This window comes from Pelobates fuscus, chromosome 6, assembly GCF_036172605.1.
Source record: "Pelobates fuscus isolate aPelFus1 chromosome 6, aPelFus1.pri, whole genome shotgun sequence".
Lineage (NCBI taxonomy): Eukaryota > Metazoa > Chordata > Amphibia > Anura > Pelobatidae > Pelobates > Pelobates fuscus.
In genome coordinates, this window is record NC_086322.1 from 197,603,293 (window position 1) to 197,631,072 (window position 27,780).

A 27,780-nucleotide genomic window follows, 5' to 3' on the forward strand; every position below is an offset into this window, starting at 1 on the left:
GTCATATGCAGATGTAACAAGGGAAAAAATTGACTATAGAGGTAGGAGGTCATATGTAGACGTTACAAGGGAAAAAGTTGATCACAGAGAGAATACTCCTCCCAGTAACAGTAATTTTTTAGAGAGAAGCCATATACAAAAAGATCAGCGGATAACGGATTATTTTTTACCACGCAAAACCACTTGGGCACATCCAAATCGTTACTCCCCCCTCCAAACACCAACTCCCCTCAAAAGGATGAGAATGGAGGAAGAACCCCTAAATCAGTACAGAAAGGAGAGATCTTCCCACTAAAAGAACAAAATGTAGGTATATTTAATTTATCATCAATACCACTAACTGAATTGGAAATACGTGTATTAGAACGGGGCCTAAAGTTTGCTCCTGCACGTACAGTGGATGAATTCGCCTTATTTATAGATTTAAAGAAATTTATAAGAACATTAACAGTTAAACGACATTTTGAAAAAAGTATCATTCCATCACCAATGATTAATGCTTCCATTAATCTTAGAACTAACCATAATGCTGTTTCATCATTAACATCCAATCCACCCACTAGTTTAACATCTAATTCAAGTACAGATAATAGTTTTTCGAAATTTAAGCCAAAATCCAAATTTTATCCTGTCCAAAGCAAGGGTTCCCATCTTGAAACCTTTGAGAATATGGTCTGCCAGGATTTCAAAAAGATAAATAGCAACCAACAAAAGAATTTTAATATGACAAAGGAAGAGACCATGTGTTTAAAAAATTTAACTAAAAGGGAGGATATAGTTATAAGGGAGGCTGACAAAGGGGGGGGGGGGTCGTCATCTTGTCTGCAGAGTATTACCATCAAGAATCCCTAAATATCTTAGGTCAAACAGAAACCTATGTAGAACTCCATAGAGATCCGACAGGAACATTTAACTCTCTACTAAAAAGTTTGTTATTAAGAGCCTTAGAAAATAATGTAATATCTCAAAAGAATTTCCAATTTTTGTTTAACAATTTTCCCGTTATCCCCATTTTCTACTTTTTGCCAAAGTTACATAAAAAATGTTTTCTCCCCCTGGACGCCCAATTATCAGTGGCATCAACTCTATCACAGCAAATCTGTCAGCCTTTATTGACTCAAAGCTCCAAAAATATGCCCAGGGTGCCCCTTCATATATCAAAGATACTACAGCCATTTTACATGAGTTTGAAGATATAAATTGGAAGGAGGAATACAGCTGGGCAACATTGGATGTGACATCATTATATACGGTCATCCATCACCAGCTAGGCATTGAGGCAGTTCATTTTTTCATAGAAAATGATCCCGAGGTTGATGATGCACTTCAAAATTGTATTTTGATGGCAATTATATTTATATTGGAACATAATTATTTTTTTCATGAGGGTAAATTTTACCTTCAGTTGACAGGGAACGCCATGGGAACCAGGTTCGCCCCCAGTTATGCCAACATCTATATGCGCAGATGGGAGGACCTATTTGTTTGGTGCGGGCATGACTGGCGGGCGAGCCTGGTCCAATGGCGGAGATTTATCGATGACGTGATTGTCATCTGGAAGGGTACTCAAGAGGATTTTCTATTGTTTGTACAGTATTTAAATTCTAATTCCTTTAATTTGAAATTTACACCGGAGTGGCACAAAGACACTATAAATTTTTTGGACTTAAGTCTATATTGGGAGGGAGATAAAATTAGGTCCAGATGTTTCTTTAAGAAAACTGATGGGAACAGTTATGTCCATAAGTCAAGTTGCCACCATCAACCTTGGCTGAGAGGCATTGCCAAAAGTCAACTTACAAGGGTACGTAGAAATTGCTCCAATACTCAAGATTTTGAAACTCAGGCGAAACATATAAAAAATAAATTGGTGAATAAAGGTTATGATAAAAACACGATTGAAAAAGAAATTAGAATATTAAGGAATAAAGATAGAAGTGATTTACTGATTAAACGTCCAAAAAATAATCCAAATGAACATTTTAGACACTCATTCATAACGAAATACAATATAGACCATTGGAAAATTAATAGGTGCCTTAAAAAACATTGGCCCATATTACTCCAGGATCCAGTTCTTGGAAGTATCCTTCCAGACCGGCCATCTATTATCTATAAGAAGGGTCAAAACCTTAAAGATCTAGTTGCTCCCAGTTTTCCTAGAAAGGATATCCCTAAAAAGAAAGTAATTTCACATACAAAGGGATCTAAGGGATGCCAAATGTGTCGGGCTTGCTCAAGAATGAACCTAGGCTTAACTCTTCAATTTACAAGTTATATTTCTGGAATTTCTTTCCCAGTGAAGTCCAGTATTGGATGCCACACGGATTTTGTGATTTATTTATTGCAATGTCCGTGTGGCAAACAGTACGTGGGAAAAACAAAAAGACCTCTAAAAATACGCCTCATGGAACATATTAATAATATAAGGAAAGGCATAACAACTCATTCAGTGCCAGTACACTGCAATACATGCCAGGCCTTTAATTGGAGAGATTTTAAGGGTTGTGGTATAGAACATGTGCCCGCCCACTGGAGAGGAGGAAATAGGGAATTGAAATTAGCACAACGGGAGACCTATTGGATATACCAATTGGATACCTTAATACCCAAAGGTTTAAATATAGATGTTGATTTGGCCAGTTTCATGGTATAAGGGTATTTTTTTCTAAAGATGTTCTTGGATCTAAGGGGGGATTTCCACCTTCTGCCACATAGTTTTTTTTTTTTTTTTCTCTAGATTGATATTTTATATTTTATTTTTAATTTTTAATTTTTTTATTTTTTTATTATTTTTTTATTATTTTTTATTATATATTATTTTTTATTAGTATTATTATTTTTATCTTTTTTGTTTTTTGTTTTTTGTTCTCATTTTAATTTTATTTATATTTATTTTTACTTCATTTTATTTAATTGTTTATTATTTTTATTATTATTACAATTTTGTTTATACTTTTTCTTTTATTTTTATTCTTATTTTTATTTTTTTATTTATTTTTTATTTTATTTTATTTTTATTTTTATTTAATTTTATTTATTTATTTTTGGTTTATTTCTAGTTCATTTTATTTTATTTATATTTATATTTATTTTTTATTTAATTATTTATTTATCTAATTGTATACATATAGTATTTATATAATTTTTCTTATTATATATATTTTTTGTAGTCTATGTATATATTTATACTATAGCAATTGGCAGAAGATGAAAGTCCTACAGCTCTATTGGATGATGATGTATCTCTTTGTTATTTATAAGTTTTTACTTTTAATTTGAAAGTCTGATGACTGATTGCGATTATTTTGAGATTATTTTCAGTTATTTAACTACTCGAGTGGCTGTTCCATGCTTGGAACGCATATGCCGCATTTGGAACGCAACGTTGACGTCACGACGTACGCCGCCGTCCGCAACCGGAAGTATGCGCATGGAACGCAACCGGAAACGGACATTTGGAACGCAAATCTAGATGAACTAGACGGACGAAAAACGGCTATGTCTTTTTGCCGCGAAATTACAGAATGAGAGCCATCTGGAGGCAATATACCCTGATGGGAGAAGTGGTTCCAGGAGAGAATGCTCCAATCAACACACGGACTGGTTGTATTTAAGGGACTCTGTTGGGGGTGGGATTATGCATGCTTTGTATTTTATGTGATTGTTTAAACTGCAGAATTTTCTCTGATGAAGTCCAAGTTGTTTGGACGAAACGCGTTAGATTGCAGTTATTTTTAAAATTTTACAGATTGAATTTTTCAAGGCTATTTATTGCCTTTTGAATAAAGGAAAAAAAAAAATTTTACATTTCAACTGGCATTCTTCCATTTCCTGTGAAAGACAGAGCAACCTATCCGTGGAAGGCAAATACCATTTTAGCCCATTGTGGGCTTAAAGGCGCATTACTCTACACCATCTCGTGAGTGCAATCTTTGTGGGTTAAATCCAATTATTGTTAATGTACTTCACTATGTGCTATATATTCTTTTTTTTCTAGTTATTCAGCTGTATCCCATTTTTTGTCTATATCCATATCTATATTTGAGGTTCGTTTGGGGGAAACCTCTTGGGAAGCTGTATCCATCTTATACGCAGTTAAGTACCTCTGCATATTCCTACCATTGAGTTGGTTAGGTGTACTTGTGTATATATATTTTTTTTGTGTGCATTTTTTCTTTTTCATACATGTACAGGCCCGTCTGAAGTTTGCCAATGAACATCTAAATGATTCAGAGGAGAACTGGGTGAAAGTGCTGTGGTCAGATGAGACCAAAATGTAGCTCTTTGGCATCAACTCAACTCGCTGTGTTTGGAGGAGGAGGAATGCTGACTATGACCCCAAGAACACCCTCCCCACCATCAAACATGGAGGTGGAAACATTTTGGGATGTTTTTCTGCTAAGGGGACAGGACAACTGCACAGCATCAAAGTGACGATGGATGGGGCCATGTACCGTCAAATCTTGGGTGAGAACCTCCTTCCCTCAGCCTGGGCATTAAAAATGGGTCATGGATGGGTATTCCAGCATGACAATGACCCAAAACACACAGCCAAGGCAACAAAGGAGTGGCTCAAGATGAAGCACATTAAGGTCCTGGAGTGGCCTAACCAGTCTCCAGACCTTAAGCCCATAGAAAATCTGTGGAGGGAGCTGATGGTTCGAGTTGCCAAAAGTCAGCCTCGAAACCTTAATAACTTGGAGAGGATCTGCAAAGAGGAGTGGGACAAAATCTCTCCTGATATATATATATATATATATATACACACACAAAAATGTGGGTTGTGCACTCCACAAATGCAATGCCCTAAAGTTTAGTTGGCTATATCATATAGATTTAGGAAGGAGAACATACATTGGACTTTAAAAAAAAATAATGTTTATTATAAAATGAGAAATGACATGGGAAATATAAACATTTTAGTTCTAATTAGGAATTTTAATCAATCTGACACAGTCATGTCATTGAGTATTTTCATAATGAAGCAGTATTCATTGAAAGTCTGTGAAAGCTCTATCTATTTATCTATCTATGAAATTAAAAAAATTAAATGTAAAAACAGTTTGAACAAAATTGGCTGTATGCTTTACACAATAAAATGTAAATTCTGCTTGCAAAAGAGTAACACAACTTCAATAACCAAAATTCTTCAGATTATAGGCATAAATCAATTCAATGGCTTATAAACTATTCATTACACTGTGTAAAAGCCTCATTAAATGTGCTATACAGGCTTCATCTGAAATACCACTGAGAAACTCTAAAACGTCTAAAGGGGAAATTGTGCCTTGAAGTAATATGACATCAATTGGTCAATTCTGTTAGCATAACTGCATATCTGTTACAACAAAACTAGAGTTTTTTTCCTATATTATATGTGGTCTAAATCCTCATTGCACAAACCAGAGAGATTATACATTACAGTATAGCATATAATATGGGAAACTAATGCCAGCAAGATTGATACACCATAATAAATGAAAACCTGTATTGAGGGATTTATGAATGTCTCCTGAACCCAAAATGGCATGGTTTTCTGCCACTTCAAGTTTCATTATTATGTATATTTTATATAATATAATTTTTGAAGGCTAGGGCTGAAGTTAAAGGAACACTATAGGTTTTAGGAAAACAAACATGTATTCCCGACCCTATGGTGTTAAAACCACCATTTAAGTGGCTTGTCGCCCCATTACCCCCTTAGAAAGGATTAAAATGTACCTTATTTCCAGCTCTCCACACATCTGCATGCACTCCCCCTGCCACGATCCACCTCTTTGGCTGACAGGGAAATCATTAGAATGGCTGAGATCACCAGTGAGGTGATACCAATGCATCTCTATGAGGAAACTTCAGTGTCTCCATGCACAGCCCGAAGATGCTGAATATCAATGCAGCACATCCCCAGGAAGCACCTCCAGTGGCCATCTTAGGAGTGGCCACTGGATGTGTCCCTAGGCTTTAAAATAAAAACTGCCTTTTCTATGAAAAGAAAGTGTTTGCTGCAAAAAACTTGCAGGGACTGACTATAACAACTACATTAAAGGGACACTCCAGGCACCCAGATCACTTCTGCCCATTGGAGTGGTCTGGGTACCAACTCCCACCACCCTTAACACCTTAAGGACCAAACTTCTGGAATAAAAGGGAATCATGACATGTCACACATGTCATGTGTCCTTAAGGGGTTAACCCTGCAAGTTCAATTATTGCCATTTTTACAAACTGCAATAATTACCTTGCAGGGTTAAGTCCTCCTCTAGTGGCTGTCTATCAGACAGCCACTAGAGGGACTTCCATGTTCTTAGAACCAAAAAAGTGTGTTATATGACGCTGGACATCATCATGCTGTGTGAGGACCTTCAGTGTCGCCGAAATCCCCATAGGAAAGCATTGCGCATTAGGTCTCCCCCGCCGGCTGACATCGGCGAGGAAGGAGAGTAGGTGGAGCCTGACCAGCACCAAGAAACAACAGCGCAGGAGGTGGGAATCGGACATTGGGCATTGAAGTGATGGTTTAAGAACCCAAACACAACACGTTTACCCTTAACAAATTTTAATTCCAATTAATCTAAACATGGCTGGAAGTGGACTTTTATCTTAATCTTGAGCTGTCTGCGACATGCATTTAATGACACATTGTTACCTTAGCGCTCCTTTAAACTGAATTGTGTTTAAAAAAAAAAATTTCACAGGTGATGTGACCCACCGTCACATTTGATATAATTTCACTGAAAACATTTTTTCAATTTGTCACAGATTAAAAATTAATTTGTCAATGTGTATTATAAATTAATTCATATGAAAAAAATGTGTATGACTCAAGGTCCTTTGTAATAATGAAGACCATTTAAACCTGTCATTAAAAACCTTATCTTGGTTAGAATACAAGCTCTAATGATCTCCTATAACTATTTTGTAATAGTAAAAATAATGTTACCATATACTCTTATTAAGAATGAAAAGCTCAAATACCATACAGTAACACAGCTCAAGGTGAATTTAAGAACTCATTATTTATCTCCTAAGAACTTATTATTTGTACATCCTGATATAATATTTAAGTTGCGTTGGCGAGGTTCATTAAAGTATTGTCCAGGATCTGTTGAAAGTAGCAACATTATTATGGCTATTAAAATCCCTTATAAGGAAATAACTTTAAATGCAGACAATAATTTTTCAAGTTAACATAGCTTTCACTTACAGAGTCATCTTACCGGACCTCCATGTTTTTTGTTTTATTTACTGCTTTTGTGTCAACTCTTTTTAAACTGCTTTAACATGACAAGACTTATCTGGGCATCTTTTCTAATATGTTCATCAATGTCTGAGCCACATTGCATGATTTAATAATTGAGAAAGCAGATCAAAGCATCTATACAAGTTCATGAATATTTTTATTTATTTTAATACATGGCATTCGCAACTGTCATATTACAGTCATTTCTGCTTGAGCAGAATGTGAATAATGAAAACATAATAACATCAAGGCAAACTAGTGTTGTTTAGCTATTGTCCTCAACATCTGTCAGCAATTTAGGGCTACCAAGAGCTGGCAAAACAATGTAAGTTTTGCTCTCATTATAAAAAAAAAAGGTGAATTTTATATGATACCCAGATTTGCAAAACCCTTCACTGATTCAAAAACACAAATTGATGTGCAATGTTGTCATGTTTTCAGAGTTTTCAATAGTAAAGAAAATTGTATATTCTAATATCTCATATTTAGATTAAATAAGTTGATCTCCATTAGTTGATAGATCTGGGGATGAACATCTAACAGTGAAGACTCTGGTGAAGAAATGGTTCATTGCCTGATTGCTAAAACTCAAAAAAAGTAGGGAGGTGGCGCCTGGCTGACATACCAACATATCGCAAATCTCTCTTAAGCACCTCCAGTCTTGGCTATAATCGGACTGAAAACTAGTATTTTTGACAAACTGTCAGCAGCACACTCACCTCACGCAATTTGAATGGTACTAAAAATATTCATGCAATGTTCTTATTCACATTCAAAACTCAATAAATTTTGCTAAAAAAAAAGAAAAAAAGTTTTCATGCTCTCTGAAGCAGAACTCCACCCTTTTAGTCACACCCCCTATTTTCACAAAGCAACTTCCTTATTAGAGTTATTCTGAGTAGACACTCAGCTCAGTCAATAAGAACTCTGTGTGAGATTGATACCGGAGAAACTGACGGAAGCCAAGCACAGAGAAGTGGACACAGGTTTCTTCAGGAAGGAAGAGATTCTTTATTCGATTCACCGACCGGGGCTCAGAGGGACTTATGTCACCAAAATACAACAAGATCTGAGCCCAGAACTGACTGTGTAAATGCATAATATAGACATATAGCTCCTCCTATAGTTAACTACCCACATATACTCTTTACACAATCAGCTGAACAAAGCCTAACTTCCCTTACCTGTTAGACCACATGGCTCACCCAGAACAATGGAGGAGGGGAAGTGTTTTCAGTTTCTGTATTCCTGCATTTGCTCAATACAGTGTTGATTGTATCTTAGTTAGTCAGTTACACGTAGCTGATACACCAACATTTACACATATGCCACATGGCAATCTTGTCCTAGTAAATTTATTTTTACTGAGATTCCACCACAAGATGAGCAGCTGTCATTAATCAGGCACACAGACAATCACAGTGATTGACTTTGGGGTTGGAGACAAGATAGTGCCTCAACTAATCTCTCATTGGATAAACTCCACTGCTTTCATTTCAATCAGGAGGACATTTTGTTTAAAAAGGGTTTCACTAACGGAGTGAAGTTATGGACAGAAAGTAGCAAAACATTTTTACTACTAAAGCAAAACACAAGAGAATTAAACAGGGTGAAAAACAGCATGAAAATGATGAAAATTATGCACTTGGTGCCCAGCATTTTTAACATGTAACTTTACATAAAATATATAGTGGTATATAAGGTGCATTGTTTATTACTTCTCAACTGAACAGTCTTGATACATTTGCACTACTGTTTCTATTTATTCATTTGTGCTCTTGTATTTACACACAAATAAATAGAAAATCTTACTCAATCTGTGCATATGGCCCAATGAAGGGAAGTGAGATTAAAAAAAATAAGAGTGCTAAACCACAACAAAAATTTCAAAGGTCAAAAGCAGATAGAAGGAAGGTCCAGGCACTCCAAGGTACAAAAAGGCAAATTTATTGAACCCACTGCCACTCACAACGTTTTGACCTATACAGTATTTGTCAACCTGCTAAGTGCATGTATACATACATTTTTATAAGAATACAAATGATTAACACATAATTAACAAGGTTAAAGCAATTAAACAATCCATTAGTTAAATTACATCCATATACATTGCTCAGTATAGTTCACTAGCAGCTGTGCCACGAATTAGAGTTCAATTCAAATTAATTAAACGCGTCTAATCGTCAATGGCAACAGATACTCGTTGTCAATGGGATGGATATACAAATGCAAGTCTACGTAATGACAATATTGAATAAAGAGGACCACCCATATGAGCTGTCATTATGTAGACTTGCATTTGTATATCCATCCCCTTGACAACAAGTATCTGTTGCCATTGACGCTTAGACGCTTTCGCTCAGATGCTCAGAGAAAGCCGAGCGTCATTACGTACAGTGCAGTAATACCGCAATGCAAACGTCATCACGTAGACATTATACCGGAAGAGGAAGTAACTGTTCCAATGGGACCCCTCCAGAGCACTTGATATATCTTTGAATAATTGTCTTGGTCTAATTATTTAAATCTAATTGCTTAAATCGAATATCTTTATCTAATGATCGTGTTTAATTAATTTGAATTGAACTTGTGGCACAGCTGCAAACCTTCACTATTGAGTGAACTATACTGAGGGATGTATATGGATGTAATTGAATTAATTGATTGAGTGTTGAATTGCTTTAACCTTGTTAATTATTTGTTAATCATTTGTATTCTTATGAAAATGGATGTGTACATGCACTTAGTAGCTTGACAAAGACCGTATGGGTCAAAACGTTGTGAGTAGCCTTTTTGTACCTTGGAGTGCTTGGACTTTCCTTCTATCTGCTATTGAGTACTTGGTCCCTGGTACTGGGACTGGCCTGGTTGCACCCAGGTACATAACACTTGGGATTGAGTGCAGTTCCACATTTCTACTACAAAGGTAAAAAAAGACACATAAGAATATCAACTGTTTAATATGAGTAGTGGTGTTTGTTTGTACCTAACATTTCTGAGTTGTCCTCGCTGCTCCAGTCCTCCTCCTTCTCCTGGCCAGTCCTTTCCCATTTTCCACCCGGAGATTGTTGTGTTCAGCCTGAGGAGGTGAGCAAAATGTGCTTTCTCTGACTGAATATAGCAATCCAGGAGTACTGTAGCAGCAGGCACTGGACAACAGGAAAGGTGGAAACCTCCTCTGCTTAGTGGTAAATCTGGCATTGGCTGCTGTAGGTAGGTGTGTGTTTTAGATTAGAGCTATCAGTCCAGAGAACAAATCAATACAGTGACTTTATAACTAGCAACCTGAAGTCTCCAAAAGGGATGGGAAATTACATTACATTTTATTATTTTATAAATAAGTAAATAAATAAATGTTTAACCCCTTAAGGACCAAACTTCTGGAATAAAAGGGAATCATGACGTGTCACACACGTCATGTGTCCTTAAGGGATTAAAGGAACTCTATAGGCACAGAGACAACTTCATCAAATTTAAGTGGTCTGGGTGCAGTGTCCCTGGCCCCCTTGCCCTGCAATGTAAAATGTTGGAGTTTTTAATAAAACTCACACAGGACCATTACAAACCATTATCTGGAAATCTATTCATAAACAGGGCTATACATAGGACACGAGGTCACGCATTTAGGCTGGAAGAAAGGAGATTTAGTCTAAGGCAAAGAACATTTTTTTTTAACAGTAAGAACTATAATGATGTTTAATTCTCTGCCTGAAGAGGTGGTTTTATCAGAGTCCATAGAGATGTTTAAACTGCAATTGGATAAATGCTTGCAAAAACATAACATACAGGGATATAACTTATAATTAGTGGGGTAAAAGCTGCTTGATCCAAGGATATATCTGACTGCGATTTTGGGGTCAAGAAGGAATTTTTTCCTAGTTTGTTGCAAAATTGGAAACGCTTCAGACTGGATTTTTTGCCTTCTTTTGGATCATCAGCAAAAACATATGTGAGGAAGGCTGAACTTGATACTCCGTAAGTCTCTTTTCTGCTATGTAACTATGTAACTAAGATTGCCTTTACTGACTGTTTTTCGGACAGCCAATACAGGCGCTTCCAGGAGATTCATGGAGTTTGACTGGCAAACTGGCATTCCCAATATATTAACATTTAAAGATTAGCTTTGCATCTGCACATCATCCATATTTATTATAATTCACCTAGAAATTCTCCAGTGTACTGAGATATCAAGCCAAAGAAATAGAGGTCTGGGCGTTGACCTAAATACTTCTCAGTAGACCCAGGTCACCTTGCATCCTTTCTAAGGTGAATATATTTGAATCCAGACCCAAAGTCAGGACCACTTCAGTGAAATAAAGTGGTCATGATGCTTTGATCCTGCATGCGCAGAGATTCATTAAGAAACACTGTACATACAGAGATAATGATATTTGCTGCAGATGGTATAACTCCACCTCTGGTAGTATCATTAGCCAGCTCAGAACATGAGTTCCAGGTTTGCTAATGTCAATTCTGTACATAAATGGCGACTGTTAACAGCATGCATAGCACCTCTCACTTAGTAATGCATTGCAGGAGAAACAGGGAAAAATCCCAGTCAAGGTTTCTACAGCCAAAAACTATTTTACACTTTTACAAATATGTGATAGAAAATGTGTAAAACAAATATTATAATGTCATTGTTTGTATCTGTATGCTGTTAATTAACACTGGCTGTAAAGTCATGGTGTATCCTGCTGTGTGATTTCTAAAGTGTTTTATAGTTGTTGTTTTTTACTTAAATAACACCTGTCAGCTGTATTCCTAAATTTCCCTGAAAGAAAGAGAGGCTAACGTTTACTTCCCCTACCAAATTGTGGTAACAACGTGAATTGAGGGACCATATTCAATAAACTTGCTCATTTTACATGTTTTCCTATATTCTTCACTTTTTCTATTTCATTACTTTTGTTCATTCTGTCAAATTCTGACAGGAATATATTTGTTCTCTAATACACAAGCCTTCTGTAGCATTCCTCCACAGAGATTTTTTTATGTGAGTCTCTAGTGCGGATTTACTATAATTTTGGCATTTTGCAACAAACACTATGAATTGAATAAAATGCCTTTGAGAAAATTGTTAGCAAATATCTATTTTCAATTAAAGTAATTACATGAAGTATTTCCTACTTATGGATGTCTGTTAAATATTAATGAAAAATCCCTTTCCAAATTGCAGTCTTCTAACTGTGTGTTGCTAGGTATGAAAGGTCTAGTCTGTGGTGATTGCAGTCATAATACCTTCATTAAATTGTTAATCAGAGAGCAAATTATATTTGAATTTGAAATGGTTTAAATTTTAACGATACACACACTCCACTCATTTTCAAATATTACTAAGGCAAGATTACAAGAGAATAGTTTATAAAACAAGTAATTAATTTGATCCTGATAAAAATCTGTGGTTACCCAGCTGATGGCAATTAAACTGATAGCACCATACAGCAAATTCCTCTTGTCCCAAGCAGCTAAATGCAGTGTTCGTCATATATATGTCAAAGTTATCAAAGATCCTGCATAGCATTATCAAAATCCCTCTAATTATTTAATAAGTCCCTTAAAATCACATATCGGGAGTGGATTATGGTAGTGGGAAGCCTAATACCTTTGTAAGTATTGATATTAGACTAGATATAAGCTTTAGTCTTAAGCCATTCAATCAGGCCTCCCTACCAGTGTAAAGGATGCTGATGCAAGCCATTTTTGGGCCCCCTCTAGTGCAAGGTTGGCAAAAAGGTAGATCCCCGTCTGTCATACAACTCCCACAATGCTATGCCAGCTGGGCATCTTCCATTTGCCCATCCTTGCAAGGCTTTATGTGTGAGCAATGTTTGTGTGTTTGAATGTAAACATGATTTTGTATGGAGTATGGAGTCACACACTGACATGTACAAACATCCTGACACACATACACAGACATATACAAACATCCTGACCCACATACACAGACATATACAAACATCCTGACACACATACACAGACATATGCAAACACCTTACACATATACACACAACCTGCCCCACAGATACATTTGTGCTCAAAGGTTTGCATCTTGTTGGAGAATTGGTAATATATGTACCATTTTTAAAGAAAACACGAGGGATCAGGCAAAACACTTTTTTTTTTTGTTCCTATGGTATTCATATTCGACTGGAGGTTATAACAGAATGGCACAATCATAAAACAAAACATGGCAACAAAGAAAAAAATGAAATGACTCCTGTTCAAAAGTCTGCATACCCTTAGTTCTTAATACTGTGTATTGTCCCCTTTAGCATCAATGACAGCATGCAGTCTTTTGTAATACTTGTCCATGAGGCCCCTAATTCTTGTAAGTGGTATAGCTGCCCATTTGTCTTGGCACAATGCCATCAGGTCATGCATAGTCTTTGGTCGTCTTGCATGAACCGCACGTTTGAGATCTCCCAAGAGGGGCTCTATGATAGTAAGATCATGGTCAGTTTGTGCTTAGGATCTTTGTCACAATGGAAAGTTCAAGAGCGTCCCATGCACAGCCTTCATGCAGAAGAATGCAAATTGTCTGCCATTTTTTTCTGATTACATGCTGCATTCATCTTGTCATCAATTTTTACAGTATTCCCCATGCCTTTAGAGCTCACACCCCCAAAACACCAGTGAACCACCACCATACTTCGCAGTGGGAGTTGTATTCTTTTCACTATAGATATTGTTGACCCTTAAAGCTCTATTTTTGTCACGTATCCATATGGCAAAAATGGAGATAATTACCTTCCGAAAATCAAGGGGAGTGGCGCTCGGCAGTCTTCTACCATGATGCCTGGTTTGTGTGGCATGTCAGTGCACGCCGGCTGCTGCGGACCCACGCAATTATATAGTCCCACATCCGTCCACAGTAAAGACGATGTCGATGTGTGGTTGACGTCACATGAAAGACGCACACGCATGTTTTGGGGCTAAGGGCTAGGTACAACCAATCGGATCTGCAAGAGGGTTACTTAAACTCGCTTATTCCTTAGCTCGATGACCTGTCGTGGTTTCCCTTAACCCCTTAAGGACACATGACATGTGTGACATGTCATGATTCCCTTTTATTCCAGAAGTTTGGTCCTTAAGGGGTTAAATGGTTATCTGAGAGTGTGTTCCTGATCATGTTATCCTGGTTTTTGACTTTGGCTTCGTTTTGACTTCCCTGATTTCTGGTACCCTTGACTTATCTCTGTGTCTCGTTCTGTGTCCCTGACTTCGGCTAGTTTTCTGACTATTCTCGGGTATGTTAAGTCCGGCCATTCTAAGGTCCGGTTAGACGTTACCCTTAGTTCTAGGGTGTGATACTATTGTGCGTGCTGGATCAATATAATCCTGACAATTTTTGCCTTACAAAATACAAAAAGAATCAAGTAAAAAAGGCGCTGTAAACACACTTATAAAAGTGAAAGAAACTTATTCTAAAATCATTAAAAGTATTTAAAAGGTAAGCAGCACTAATACAAGGGAAAACAGCTAAAAAACAATTTTATATAGAAAAAAGTGTGCTATGCTTTTAAATTTGTAAGAATACATACATACATAAAGTGCAAACCAAGTGCAAAGCTGCATTACCCATATCTGGAAAGGTATATTTCCTAAATCCCTTTCCTCAATTTATTAAGGAGTAAGTGCTCTATTTTATTATTATTTATTTTTTAGTGCACAATGGTTGGAAAGTTCACAATGTTTGTATGAATATACTGTATAATTTGCACTACTGTAGCACTTTAGTGCACTTTATTGCACTTTCATTATTTCTATTTTGGTCTTGTCACTCCACAGTGTGCCAGAAGCTGTGAAGCGTGTCAAGGTGTTGTAGGGCATATTGTAACTGGACTTTTTTGTGGCATTGGCGCAGTAAAGGCTACTTTCTGGCAACTCGACCACGCAGCTCATTTTTGTTCAAGTATCGTCGTAGTATTGTGCTCCTTGAAGCAACCACACTGTCTTTTTCCAGAGCAGCCTATATATATTCTGAGATTACCTGTTGGTTTTTCTTTGTATTCTGAACAATTATTCTGGTAGTTGTGGCTAAAATCTTTCTTGATCTACCCGAGCTTGGCTTGGTATCAAGAGATGCCTGAATGTTCCACTTCTTAATAAGTGATTGAACAGTACTGACTGGCATTTTCAAGGCTTTAGATATCTTTTTATATCATTTCCATCTTTATAAAGTCCCATTACCTTGTTACGCAGGTATTTTGACAGTTCTTTTCTGCTCTTCATTGCTCAGTATCTAGCCTGCTCAGTGCATCCACAAGAGAGCTAATAAACTCATTGACTATTTATACGCACAGGGCCGTCTTTAAGGAGGGGCAAAAGGGGCAGCTGCCCCAGGCCCAGTTACTCCTAGGGGCCCTAAGGCAGCTGCCCCATGGGCCCCCTGCAGCACCTGAGGTAATCAGGGGCCACAGCCCTTTAATACTGCTCTGGACCAGGTCCCTGTAATATGTGGGTTGGCTGAATACATACTCACAGCTAGCCCCCTCACACACTGCCCTGTGATCCCTTTTCTTCTCTGTGGCATGCTGGGAGGAAGTGAGGTCAGATCACTTCCTCCTCAGTGCTGCTGGGGAGGAGGCACACACCACAGGAGGAGAATACTAGCATTGTGGGGGAGAGGCACTGAGAAAGCTGATGGCAGACTCCCATCAGCCTGGGCCAGCAAGCTCTCACTGGACACCGGGGAAGCCACCCCACTGTACCCGAAAGGTAAGGAGACAGGAGGGTGGCTAAATATGTTTTGTTTTTTGTTTTGCTTATTTCTGATATTACTTCAAGTGTTGGTGTTTGTAATGTAACACACAGGGAATAAGTACATGTTAAAAATCTTAGAAGAACCTGACAGTTCCCTATTAAATATAAATTTAAAAAGTATTTATTTTAACATATTATTGCATCAAGTGTTATCAAAGGCTGTACACCATTTCCAAATGTCACTTTTGCCAAATTCTGGACCAGGGTATGTAAGTTGAGACATTATATTGGCCAAGGTTGCTGGGAGTTGCTGTCCAAAGAGCTTTTAGAAGGCAGAGATTAAAATATGTAAATGTACACATATGTGTGTGTGTGTGTGTGTGTGTGTGTGTGTGTGTGTATCTGGCTGTGTTTATGTCCTTGTATGTATCTGGCTGTGTTTGTGTCAGTGTGTGTATCTGGCTGTGTTTGTCTGTGTGTCAGTGTTTCTGTGTGTATGTATACCTGTGTACTTGTGTGTCAGTATGTATGTGTACTTGTGTGTCAGTGTGTATGTGTACATGTGTGTGTGTTTGTGTGTGTGTGTGTGTGTGTGTGTGTGTATGTGTCAGTGTGTATAAGTGTGCATCTGAGTGTGTGGTAATGCATACATCCCAGCATTTTAATGCCAACACAAATACACTCCTACATTCCATCTCTAGCACTGTACACATATACACCCCTGCATTTATACCTTTATGTATGTGTGTATCTGAGTGTGTGTATACATACCTGTGTCAGTGTGTGTGTGTGTGTACCTCTGTGTGTGGATGTGCCAGTGTGTGTGTGTATCAAAGTGCTTGTATCTGTTTGTCAAAGGGTGTGTATCTGAGTGTGTGTGTGTGTGTGTGTGTATGTGCCAGTATGTGTCAAGGTGTGAGCATGTGTCAGTGTGCTTATGTGTGTATCTACATATTAATGTGTATGTGTTTTAGAAATCACACAACATGCAAACAGACCCCTGCAAACACAAACATTACATACAAACACACCAGTTTGCTGAAACACCAATACTACACACAAATGTACAAATGTATTTAAAACACAACACTACATCCAAACACCCCCCTGCATGCAAATACAAACATTACATACAAACACATTCCTGTATTAAAACGCTAAAATTATATACAAACACCAACTCGACACACAAAAGTACACCTGCATTTAAAAAGCCAACACTACAGACAATCACACATCCCTGCATTCAAACGCAAACACTACACACAAGTACACCACTGCATTCCAATGGTAACAGTACATTTAAATACACCCCTACATGCACACATACACTCTATACAATAACATGCTGACATTCAATTGCATAAACACTGCTAAAAAATACAACCCTGCAAGGATGGTAGATCCCCAGCTGGCATAGCATCGCAGGAGTTGTATGACAGATGGGGATCTATATTTTCTTTAATCTTGTGCTACAGGGCAGGCCTGAATTTTTTTATTTTTTTTTGCACCAAGGCACTCTCTACATTAGTTTCTCCTCTAGGTTGGGGTGGAGGGAGTGATTGCATGCCCGGGGGGCCCAAGCAGATGCTTGCCCAGGGTCCAATCAATATTAAAGACGGCCCTGTATACGCAGACACTAACTGCAATCTAAAAAGCCACAGGTGTTGGAAATTAACTTTTAATTGTCATTTTCACCTGTGTGTATCACCTTATGTGTCTGTAACAAGACCAAACATTCAAGGGTATGTAAACTTTTGATCAGAGCCATTTGGGTGCTTTCTGTTATCATTATGATTTAAAAAGGAGCCAAACAACTATCTGATAAGAGATGGCTTCATACAATCACTATCCTTCAATAATTTGCACAAGTCATGTTTTCAAAATCAATGCCAGAATGTCATAATTTCTGCAAGGACAGGCAAACATTTGAGCACAACTGTACACACGCTGACCCACACACCCTAACCCACAGATACAAATACTCACACATACACACACCGGCACGTACAGAAGATACACACATACCTTGACACACAGATACACACATAGAAACATACATGGGGCTGACTAGAGCTGGGTTTCTCCTTGCTCTCCTCCTCCCATCTGTGACGCAGCCCCCTCCTACACCTGTGCGATGCTCTATGTGTAATTGGGAGGAAGTGAAGGCACTCACCTGTTCCAAGCAGTACACTGCCTGCCGATATGAGAGGGGCTTGGTCACTCTGTTAAATGGCCTTAGCACCTGACCAGGCCTCTGTTCAGCAATGCCCATAGGGTGGCCCTAAGTGCTTGGGCTACCCTGTGAACTCCACCAGCATGTGGACCCTGATGCAGTCACACATGAGGTAGTTCCACCACTACTTCCAGCTTCTACTAAAGCTAAAAAAAAATTCTTAAGCAACTGCAAAGTGCATTACCTCTTGATGTAAATAATTTCATACTGAAATGGTTCACATCCAGACTCCAAGCACCACAACAACCCCAAATAACTGATCTGTTTGGAGTAGCTCTTACAAGTATGTTGAAATACCTGCATGGACATACTATTTTTGGAAATAGACTGGCCATGCAAAAGGTTTGAAAATCCCTTTTATTTATTATTATTATTATTATTATTATTATTATTATTATTATTATTGCCATTTATATAGCGCCAACAGATTCCGTAGCGCTTTATAATATTTTGAGAGGGGGGGATGTAACAATAAATAAGACAATTACAAGAAAACTTACAGGAATAATAGGTTGAAGAGGACCCTGCTCAAATGAGCTTACAGTCTATAGGAGGTGGGGTATTAGAAACATTAGGATAGGAAATATCAAGTAGGAGTGAAGCAGAGCTGGAGGAGAGAGCAAAGCACTATCCCATAGGAGAGCAAGAGACAGGTATGTAAGGGAGAGATTACTCTGGGAGGCCATACGCTTTCCTGAAGAGATGGGTTTTAAGGCCCTTCTTAAATGATTGAAGACTAGGGGAGAGTCTGATGGCAGTAGGCAAGTTATTCCATAGGAGAGGAGCCGCCCGGGAGAGGTCCTGCAAGCGTGAGTTGGCCGTACGGGTGCGAGCAGCGGTCAGAGCGGAGGGTACTAGGAGGGGCATACCTCTGGATCAGTGAAGAGATATAAGAGGGGCTGGAATTGTTCAGTGCTTTAAATGTATGGGTTAGCACTTTGAATTGACTCCTATAGGATACAGGGAGCCAATGTAAGGACTGGCAGAGGGGCGAGGTGTGAGAGGACCGACTGGATAGGAAAATCAGTCTAGCTGCAGCATTCATTACAGACTGTAGCGGGGCAGTACGGCTTTTGGGGAGACCAATCTGGAGAGTGTTACAGTAATCCATGCGGGAAATTACTAGAGCATGGACAAGCTCCTTGGTAGCATCTTGCGTAAGAAAGGGGCGGATGCAGGCTATGTTTTTGAGTTGGAACCTACAGGACTTGGCAACAAACTGGATGTGAGACTCAAAGGTGAGACCAGAGTCAAGTATGACGCCAAGACAGCGTGCTTGTAGGGATGGACTTATGTGGATATCACTGACTTGAAGGGAGAGTGAGAGAGGAGGATCAGTATTAGGAGGAGGAAAGACAAGGAGTTCAGTTTTAGAGAGGTTAAGTTTGAGAAAGCGTGACGACATCCAGTCAGAGATGGAAGAGAGGCAAGCAGTGACACGTTGCAGGACGGCCGGGGAGAGGTCCGGTGAGGAGAGGTATATCTGAGTGTCATCAGCGTACAGGTGGTAGTTGAATCCAAAAGAGGAAATAAGTTTTCCAAGAGAGGCAGTATAAAGAGAAAATAGAATATTTCTCATGAAATGGGCAGATTTATTCTGCTTTCTGATAAAATAAGAATTTTCTTATCACATTATGCCCAGGAATATCCCCATTAAGAGAAAAAATTATATAATTGAGTGCAAATTAAAATAACAATGAACATTTTTACTAAAAATAATTAAAGAGCGTGATAAAGACTTTCCCTAATCCTGCACAGGACTGTTTATGAATACCCCTCCTCTTTTTCTGTGTGCTTAGTAGGTTTAATTTAATATAGATAATAGTATAATATTTTTTGCATAAGCCACAGGCATGAAAGGAATTAAATGCTGCTAAAATAATTATGGACTTGCTCTCCATACTCATAATCCATTCTCAGTTACTCTTTATCTACACATTTTAGGGACTGATGGAGACAGAGACACAGAGACTGAGAGAGACAGAGAGACAGAGACACAGAGAGACAGATAGATAGATAGATCGATAGATAGATAGGCAGATAGATACGATTCATGATATATACTTACATCATGGCTTAAAAAATCAGTTTGTGTGGATTTATTTTGCCTGGAAATATTAGATGATTGATATCTTCTAGTCTTGGCCTGCATGAGAAGCAAAAATGCAAGGTTAGAAAGGTCATGTTTTAGTCAAAGGCACAACTGTCTCCAAATAATAATATTTTCTGTAAAACACATGCAGGAAAGTCAATGTTCTGAATGTCAGACTATAAAACAAAACAAGAGAACAGATAGCTCTGTTAGTTTAACACCTCTATCCCCATTTGATTATGCATTGCCAGCTGTTAATCTTTGGAGTACCCGTGATGGAATTATGAAAGCTAAAGGTGAATATTTCAATTGTATATTAGCATGCCTATGGATCTGTACACCTGCATCCATTCACAGTTTGTAACATTAAATAGTCTCGAACAAGGAAAATGTGTCAAAACGGCTCTGTTTTTTATGCAACAGCAATCCTCTGAAAATTATTTGACAATGCAAAAAGGTGAAAAGAACAAAAGCTGCAAACTGTACTTCACTTAAAGCCCCTTCCTTTGTTCCAGTAAATTAAATTTGACAGTTGAATACATAGGCTGCTAGTTTTTTTAAAAACACATAGAAAGATAAATGTATAATATTAGTGCACCCTAAATATGTAAATAGAATAATGTATTTTAGTTCCCAAAATCAATTTAAAAAAAAAGTTACCTCCAAAATAAATGCCAATAAATACTGCATTTATAATTTGGTCTTCATGCTTACAGCACTCACATGTCCATACAAAGATGCATTGGTTTTATTTCAAATATTTATATATTTAATGTACTATATGATAATGAGCATTTTTTTTTTTTTTTATTAAAAAGTACATTTACAAAGAAAGGAAAAAAATTCTCACCCCTCTTGGTGGTATGTTTATTCCTCATTCTCAGGTCCTCTACCAGAGGCCTAGGAGTTTGAGGAGTTTGAGGGTTTTGCAACTCAAATGCAAATATATATATATATATAAGCACCAAATTGATCATTTATTTTTATAACAAACAAAACCATAGGTAAAGTTTTATTTTTATTTAAAACAAATTAAACAAAATTAACACTTACAATTCAAGCTTCATAGAATATTTCTGATCTTGTGACAAACATATTTTGCACAGATCCATGATAACATTAATCTTTAACATGATAATATGCTATTTAAAATTGTCACACAAGTACAGATAGGAGCCTAAATTTTCAAAAGTCTGACATTAAGGTGTGCCTAGGCACAACTTATACTACCCTTGCACATGTCTATGGGACCACTATTCCAAATGGCATATGTTAAACTGAATATTATAAAACTGTGAGTGTCAAAGATGCCCCACAGCACAGTTCATAATTATTACATTAATGGTAAAGAGCAGCACAGCTCTCCCCTCCTGCCAGACACCCGGGAACCGGGTGCAGCTGTGCACCAGCCCAGAAGGTATCCAGGCTGCCCACGGTCGCAGGGGCACAACTGTGGCCCGGGCCCCCTGGAGTGAGGGGCCCGTTCACAGCTACCACCCCTGCGACCATGGTAGGTATGCCACGGCATGGTGGGTTTGAGGGGAGAGCAAATGGGACACATGGAGTGGCTGGGGGGGAGGAAGGTATGGGACACATGGAGGGGACTGGTCGCGGCAATGAGACACCAGGAGGGAATGAGGCACCGGTGGGGGAGTGAATAAGACACGGGGGGCAGAGTGAATGATACATGGTGGGGGGGATGAGTCACATGGGAGGGGGGCCTCAGGGCAATTTTCCTACCGGGCCCGGTGGATTCTAATTACTCCTCTGCCAACATCAATATAATAAATTAGTACATAAAACACAATGAAAGGGTCTCTAAACATGGCTACTTTTTCTACATTGTACTAGAAGAAGTAATTAAACACAACTTAGGTGTTTTACTACATTAGCAGAGAAAAAGTAAATTTTTAACATGCAAAAGAAAATTTCGCAAAATATGAAAGAAATTTGTAAAACAGAACCTCTTTAAATGGGATTTATAAAACACTAAATGATGTCCCCATGTGTCTACTTCTGCAAATGGTGGGCTTTCATTATTATTTGAACTTATGAGCTGCTAATGGGTGCCAAAATTGTACAGTAAATCAAGTAAAAAAAAAAAAAAACTGAAATAGGCAGATCTCTAAATTGGCCCTGTAACTTAATTAAAATCTCACAAATGTATATAATTAAGCACATATGAATTAGCACAGACAAACAGCAAATTTTGTGAAAAACATACTACTCAAAAATATCAGTTTAATAGTAAAAAGTCCATCAAGTTCAACTGTACCTATTCTTTCATGCTGTTGATCCAAAAGAAGGAAAAACAAACAATAAAGATAACAATTGCAGCCATTTCCAATTATGCCACAAAAAGGAAAAAAAAAACTCCATAATGTCAGTTAGATCTCTCCTTGGATCAACAACTTATTTACATACACATCAATTATACCCTAAATATTCTGTTTATGCAAAAAAAGCATCCAAACACGTTTTAGATTTATCTATAAAATCTGATAACACAACCTATTTAGGCAGAGGTTAAACTATTGTTCTTACTGTAAAGAACCTTTCCTCCGCTGCAGCAAAAATACCAAGACCTCTTGTCTATTGTATACTTCTGTTAATGAACAGGTTAGCACATAACAATTTGTACTGGTCCTGTATATATGTGTAAAGTGCTATCATATCCCCTCTAAGATTACATTTTTTCTAAAGAAAACAATTCCCCTTTTTCTAGTCTTTGGTTTTTTTTTTTTAAAGCTCGCCTATGTACTTTTTCTGCAATATCCTTCTTTAAAACTAGTGCCCAAAATTGCCCTACATCTTCAAGGTGGTGACTTACCACTGATTTGTAAAGATAAATAAATAAAATAAATATCCGCCTAAGCCTTCTGGATTGAGCAATACCATATTGCTCAGGATTATGTAAGTAGGATTCCTTTGTACCCTGAAATCATGCCCCAGCTGTTTCACTGTTCAATTCTTTGCCATTTAGGAGTTAAACCACTTTTGTTTCTGTTTATACAGCCATAGCGACACCTCCCCAGCCTCCATAACAAAAATGTTTCATTTACAATCAGCGCTTACAGCATGTTTTCTTTAGAAGTCCTGAACTTTTCCAACATTGTTACCTAGGCTACAAAAAGACGAGTTCATCAAGTTTAGCCTTTCTGACATCTGTTTCTGCTGTTGATCCAAAAGAGGGCAAAAACACCAAAAACCATTTAAAGCTCTTTCCAGTTTTGGAACAAACTAGGACAAAACACCTTCTCAACCTCAAACTAGGACCTTTCCTTGGATCATGAAGTTGTTAAATCATATAAAATATTATATCCCTCAGTATTATGCTTTTGCAAGACTTCATCTAGTAGCAGTGTTTTAAAATTCTATACAGACTCTACTAAAACTACCTCTTCCAGAGAATTATTCTTACTGTAAAGAACCCTTTCCTCTGCCTTAGACTAACTTTTTTTTCTTTGAGTCTAAATGGGTGACCCCATGTCCTATGAATTGTCCTATTTCTGAATAGAATTCCAGTCGATGGTTTGTATTGTCATGAATTTATTTGTATCATGCTAAAATATCACTGTTTTTCTAAACAAAACAGATTTAAACAGATTTAAATTTGCTTGCCTATCTTCATAATTAATATTTTTCACCCCCTATTAATTTTGTAGTCTGCCTCTGCACTTTTCTAGTGCTATATATCATTCTTTAGAACAGGAGCCCAAAATTAGCAAATGTATATTTTCATCATGAGAATTAATGAACCTTTTTTTTTAATGACTTCTACCTTACTAGCCATAGCAACCACTGATTGACACAGGACATTGTTGCCTAGTTAGTTGTCTATAACAATTCCCAAATCCTTCTCATGATTTATTTATATTAACTCACTACCATTTAGGTGCAAGTTGCTTGTGCATTCGTCACCCTGAAGTGCATAGATTTAATCTGCCATTTAAGTGCATAGTCCACTAATCTGTTTAAATCCCTCTGCAGTGAAATGTTATCCTGCTTACATTGTATTACCTTTCCTAATTGTGTGTCATCTGCAAACACTGATACATGACTTCTAATTCCTTTTTCAAGATAATTTATAAATAGGTTAAATAGAAGAGGTGCCAGAACAAACCCCTGAGGGACACCACTTACCATGTTTGTCCATTTATACAATTTACCATGAATGACAACTCTTTGGATTCTATCACTCTCTAACAAGAATTTTAATCTAGATCTGTTTTTTTTATTTGAACATTTACCTATTGTGTGGAATTGCATTCAAAACCTTTGCAAAATCCATGTAGATCACATCCACGCAAACACCCTGATCTATACTTCTATGTACTTCTTCATAGAATGCAAGTAAATTAGTTTGACATGACTGATGATGATCTCTGCTTGCATTGTTATTCCCAATACATTTCTGAATATTATCCCTTAACAACACTTCAGATACTGTCCCCAGCCATAGAAGTTAAGCTTACTGGTCTTTAATTTCCAGGCATACATTTTGAACCCTTTTTGAATTTAAAAACATCTGCGTTTCTGCAACCCTCCAGTATGATTCCCGAAATAAAATAAACCTGAATGATTAGAAAAAAGAGGATCAGTTATTTCCACACTTATCTCCCTTAGTGTGTACTTGCTATAGTAAGTGGGTGAATACTATACGGCCCTGGGGCTTTGTTTAGATTACCTTTCTATTGTTGGTGCAGCACCAACTTCCTACTTGATATAAACTACAGAAAAAAATAATTATTTAAAATCTATGCTTTTTTTTCCTGATCTTCATTTATTAACACACACACATCATCAAAAAACATTTGGGGGGTTGGTCTAGCTCTCTTTGGTTAGCACTTTTACAAGCATTTTTGGATTAATTATATTTTATATACAATGCCTCTGATTTATCTGCTTTAAATGCCCCTTGCTTATTATTATTTTTTTTTAGTTCTAATGCCCTTTGCTTATTATTTTTTTTTTTAGTTCTTGTATTGAGTCACATGAGTTTTAATTTGTTTATTTTATATATTTATTAACCAATGGTACATACTGAAAATTGTACATTTCTAGTATTTTTTTAAGATATTCTATTTATCCTCAGTGTTTTGCTTTTCACTAAAGTGTCTATGCCAGACAATGTATTGTAAAGATGCCCTTATCGTATCGAAATTGGCCTTTTTTTTAAATCATATGGTTTAGCATTACCCACATGCATTTGCTTTTTTATAGTTTATTTTAAAATACACCAAATTCAAAACACATTTTGAAATGTATAACTACTAAAATGTGTTAACAAAATGGATTACAAAAAGTCATTACTGGAATAGTTCAGATATCTGATGGTCTTATTGTAAAGAAAAATACAAAAACAAAATGATTTTGTTTTCCTATAAAAAGGTAAATGATATACTAAAGTTGTGCTAAAGCCATAACATGTTTTACATTGTGAATTGAAGTTTTAATGCTGAATTAATCTGAGAAAGAGCAGTGTTTGCATTACTTTTAAACACCGCATCTATTGGCTGTCACTCAGACTCACTCAATCTCTACAGGACTGGTATTTGACGTCTTCACATTCAGCAGGAAGACCCCAATCTCTAGCCATAGAGATACATTAAGTCAAAGCATCTCTACGAAGAAATGCTGATTGACGCAGCGCAGTATTCACGCACATTGAACAGCATGCGTACTCAAAAAAATCTACTTTAATTAAATAAAGGGGGTCTTTAATCTAAATAATTAATATAGCACTCTAAAGTTAAGAGTACATGTTTGTGTTCCTAATGTTAGAGTGTTCCTTTTAACTAGAAATCAGAAGATAAAAATGGTATGAACATCCAGAAAAAAAGAAAAGCCTCATTGAAAACATTGAACAAGCAACCAAAATTTTTAAACCAAAGTACTTCTACAAAATATTTCTAGATTTTTCATTCACGTTGAGCTAGACAGCGGTTTCAGACCAATCCTGAAAACACACTAGCCATTCTGTTTCTACTGGTATAGTGACAAAATATAGATCACTTGTTTGCATTGGGGACTTGTTTGGAATCCACACTGATTTTAATCAAACCTTACACACCAACAGTTTGTGCTGTCATAATAATTTTTAAATATATTACAGAATGGACATTCCATTTTGGCAAAATTGTTGTGGAATTAGAGTATGATGTTATGATTTTTGTGTATTATAGTCAAATGACATTAATTTGAATTCATGATGAGCCCTAAAATATATTGCTAAAGAATATAGAAACTTGGATACAACATACATACTATTGAGGATAGAACTCTATATATTTATTCAGTCTAATATTTTACCATAAGCTTCTCCAATTATCTAATATTTCTGGCTCATTTCTAATCATTTATCTACATAAGTCATGATTAAAGTCTATGGGTAATGTTAGTAGATAAATCATTTGAAAAATTTAATGAGATTATTTCAAATTAGTAAAATATAAAAAATATATATATCAGAAACAAAATATATCAGTAAATCAAAATATATCAAAATATACAAATATTTTTAAAAATGTTAAATCATCTTAAAATTGTATCCAAAATTATAAAATCCTTTGAAACGATGTGTACATGTATGTGCGCATATATAAATAGTTGTATTTACAATTGTTGCATGGATCAATAAATCCTGTATAATACACCTGTTCCATCCATGCCAAAAAGATAATCACAAGCTAATGAAAGACATCACAAGTACTATTTTAATTTAACGAGTATGGTTATTTTATTAACGTATTAGCAAAAGACACTGCTTAAATTAAATACTGCAAATTGTGCTATAAAAAAGGGTAGATTAGTTGAAACCTGTTGGCATTAACCATAAATTTGCAAAAACAAGATTTGTCGTTATTTATTTAACAATTAAATACAAAAGGGATAGTGAAAATTTATTTGGAATTCAAAGTGCATCAAAAATGAAATATTGGTGCCAGATTTTATTTGCCGCCATAATTTTCATTTGTCTGGGGTGATTTATGTTTGAGTACACATCATCATTGCGCCTTTTACAAAGACTAATAAAAACGTGGTGTCTATAAAAGCAGATGCAAGCTTCATTTCCCACAAAATATATGGGGGACATGTTTTTGCTAACTAATCACTTTGTTTATTTCTAATTACAAGACAAGAACAGTTTAGCTAATTAACTTTCAAATTAACTACTATTCAGCGTTTGTACAGCACTTTAGAATATGTTGGTGCATTATAACAGCAAATTCAATTACATTTATTGCAGGCCTGCTGGTTTCAAGATATTTAACCCTTTCTTTGGCTTTTATTTTCACTTATGTGAGCCACGGGACACATCTTAACTTTGAGATAATAGCATTTTTAGTAGTCGAGTTTTTAGAATTACAAGCCTTCTTGGATGAAATTAGATCGGGACTGGGATTCCCATTTTTTTCATATCTATGCACCATATTGTCAAGACACTGTCTATGTACTGCTCAGAAGCATATCTAGGTAATTTGGCAGAAATCATGCACCTCA

At 36.8% G+C, this 27,780-nt stretch overlaps 1 protein-coding gene across 1 annotated transcript in view; it reads right to left on the reverse strand.

Annotated features, from left to right (window-relative positions):
- CCSER1 (coiled-coil serine rich protein 1) overlaps positions 1-27,780 on the reverse strand; it is a 964,914-nt gene that overhangs the window by 10,163 nt on the left and 926,971 nt on the right. Inside the window, exon 9 of the mRNA XM_063458635.1 lies at positions 20,254-20,331. Coding sequence (XP_063314705.1) covers positions 20,254-20,331 — 78 coding nt within the window. The remainder of the gene's footprint in view (positions 1-20,253; positions 20,332-27,780) is intronic.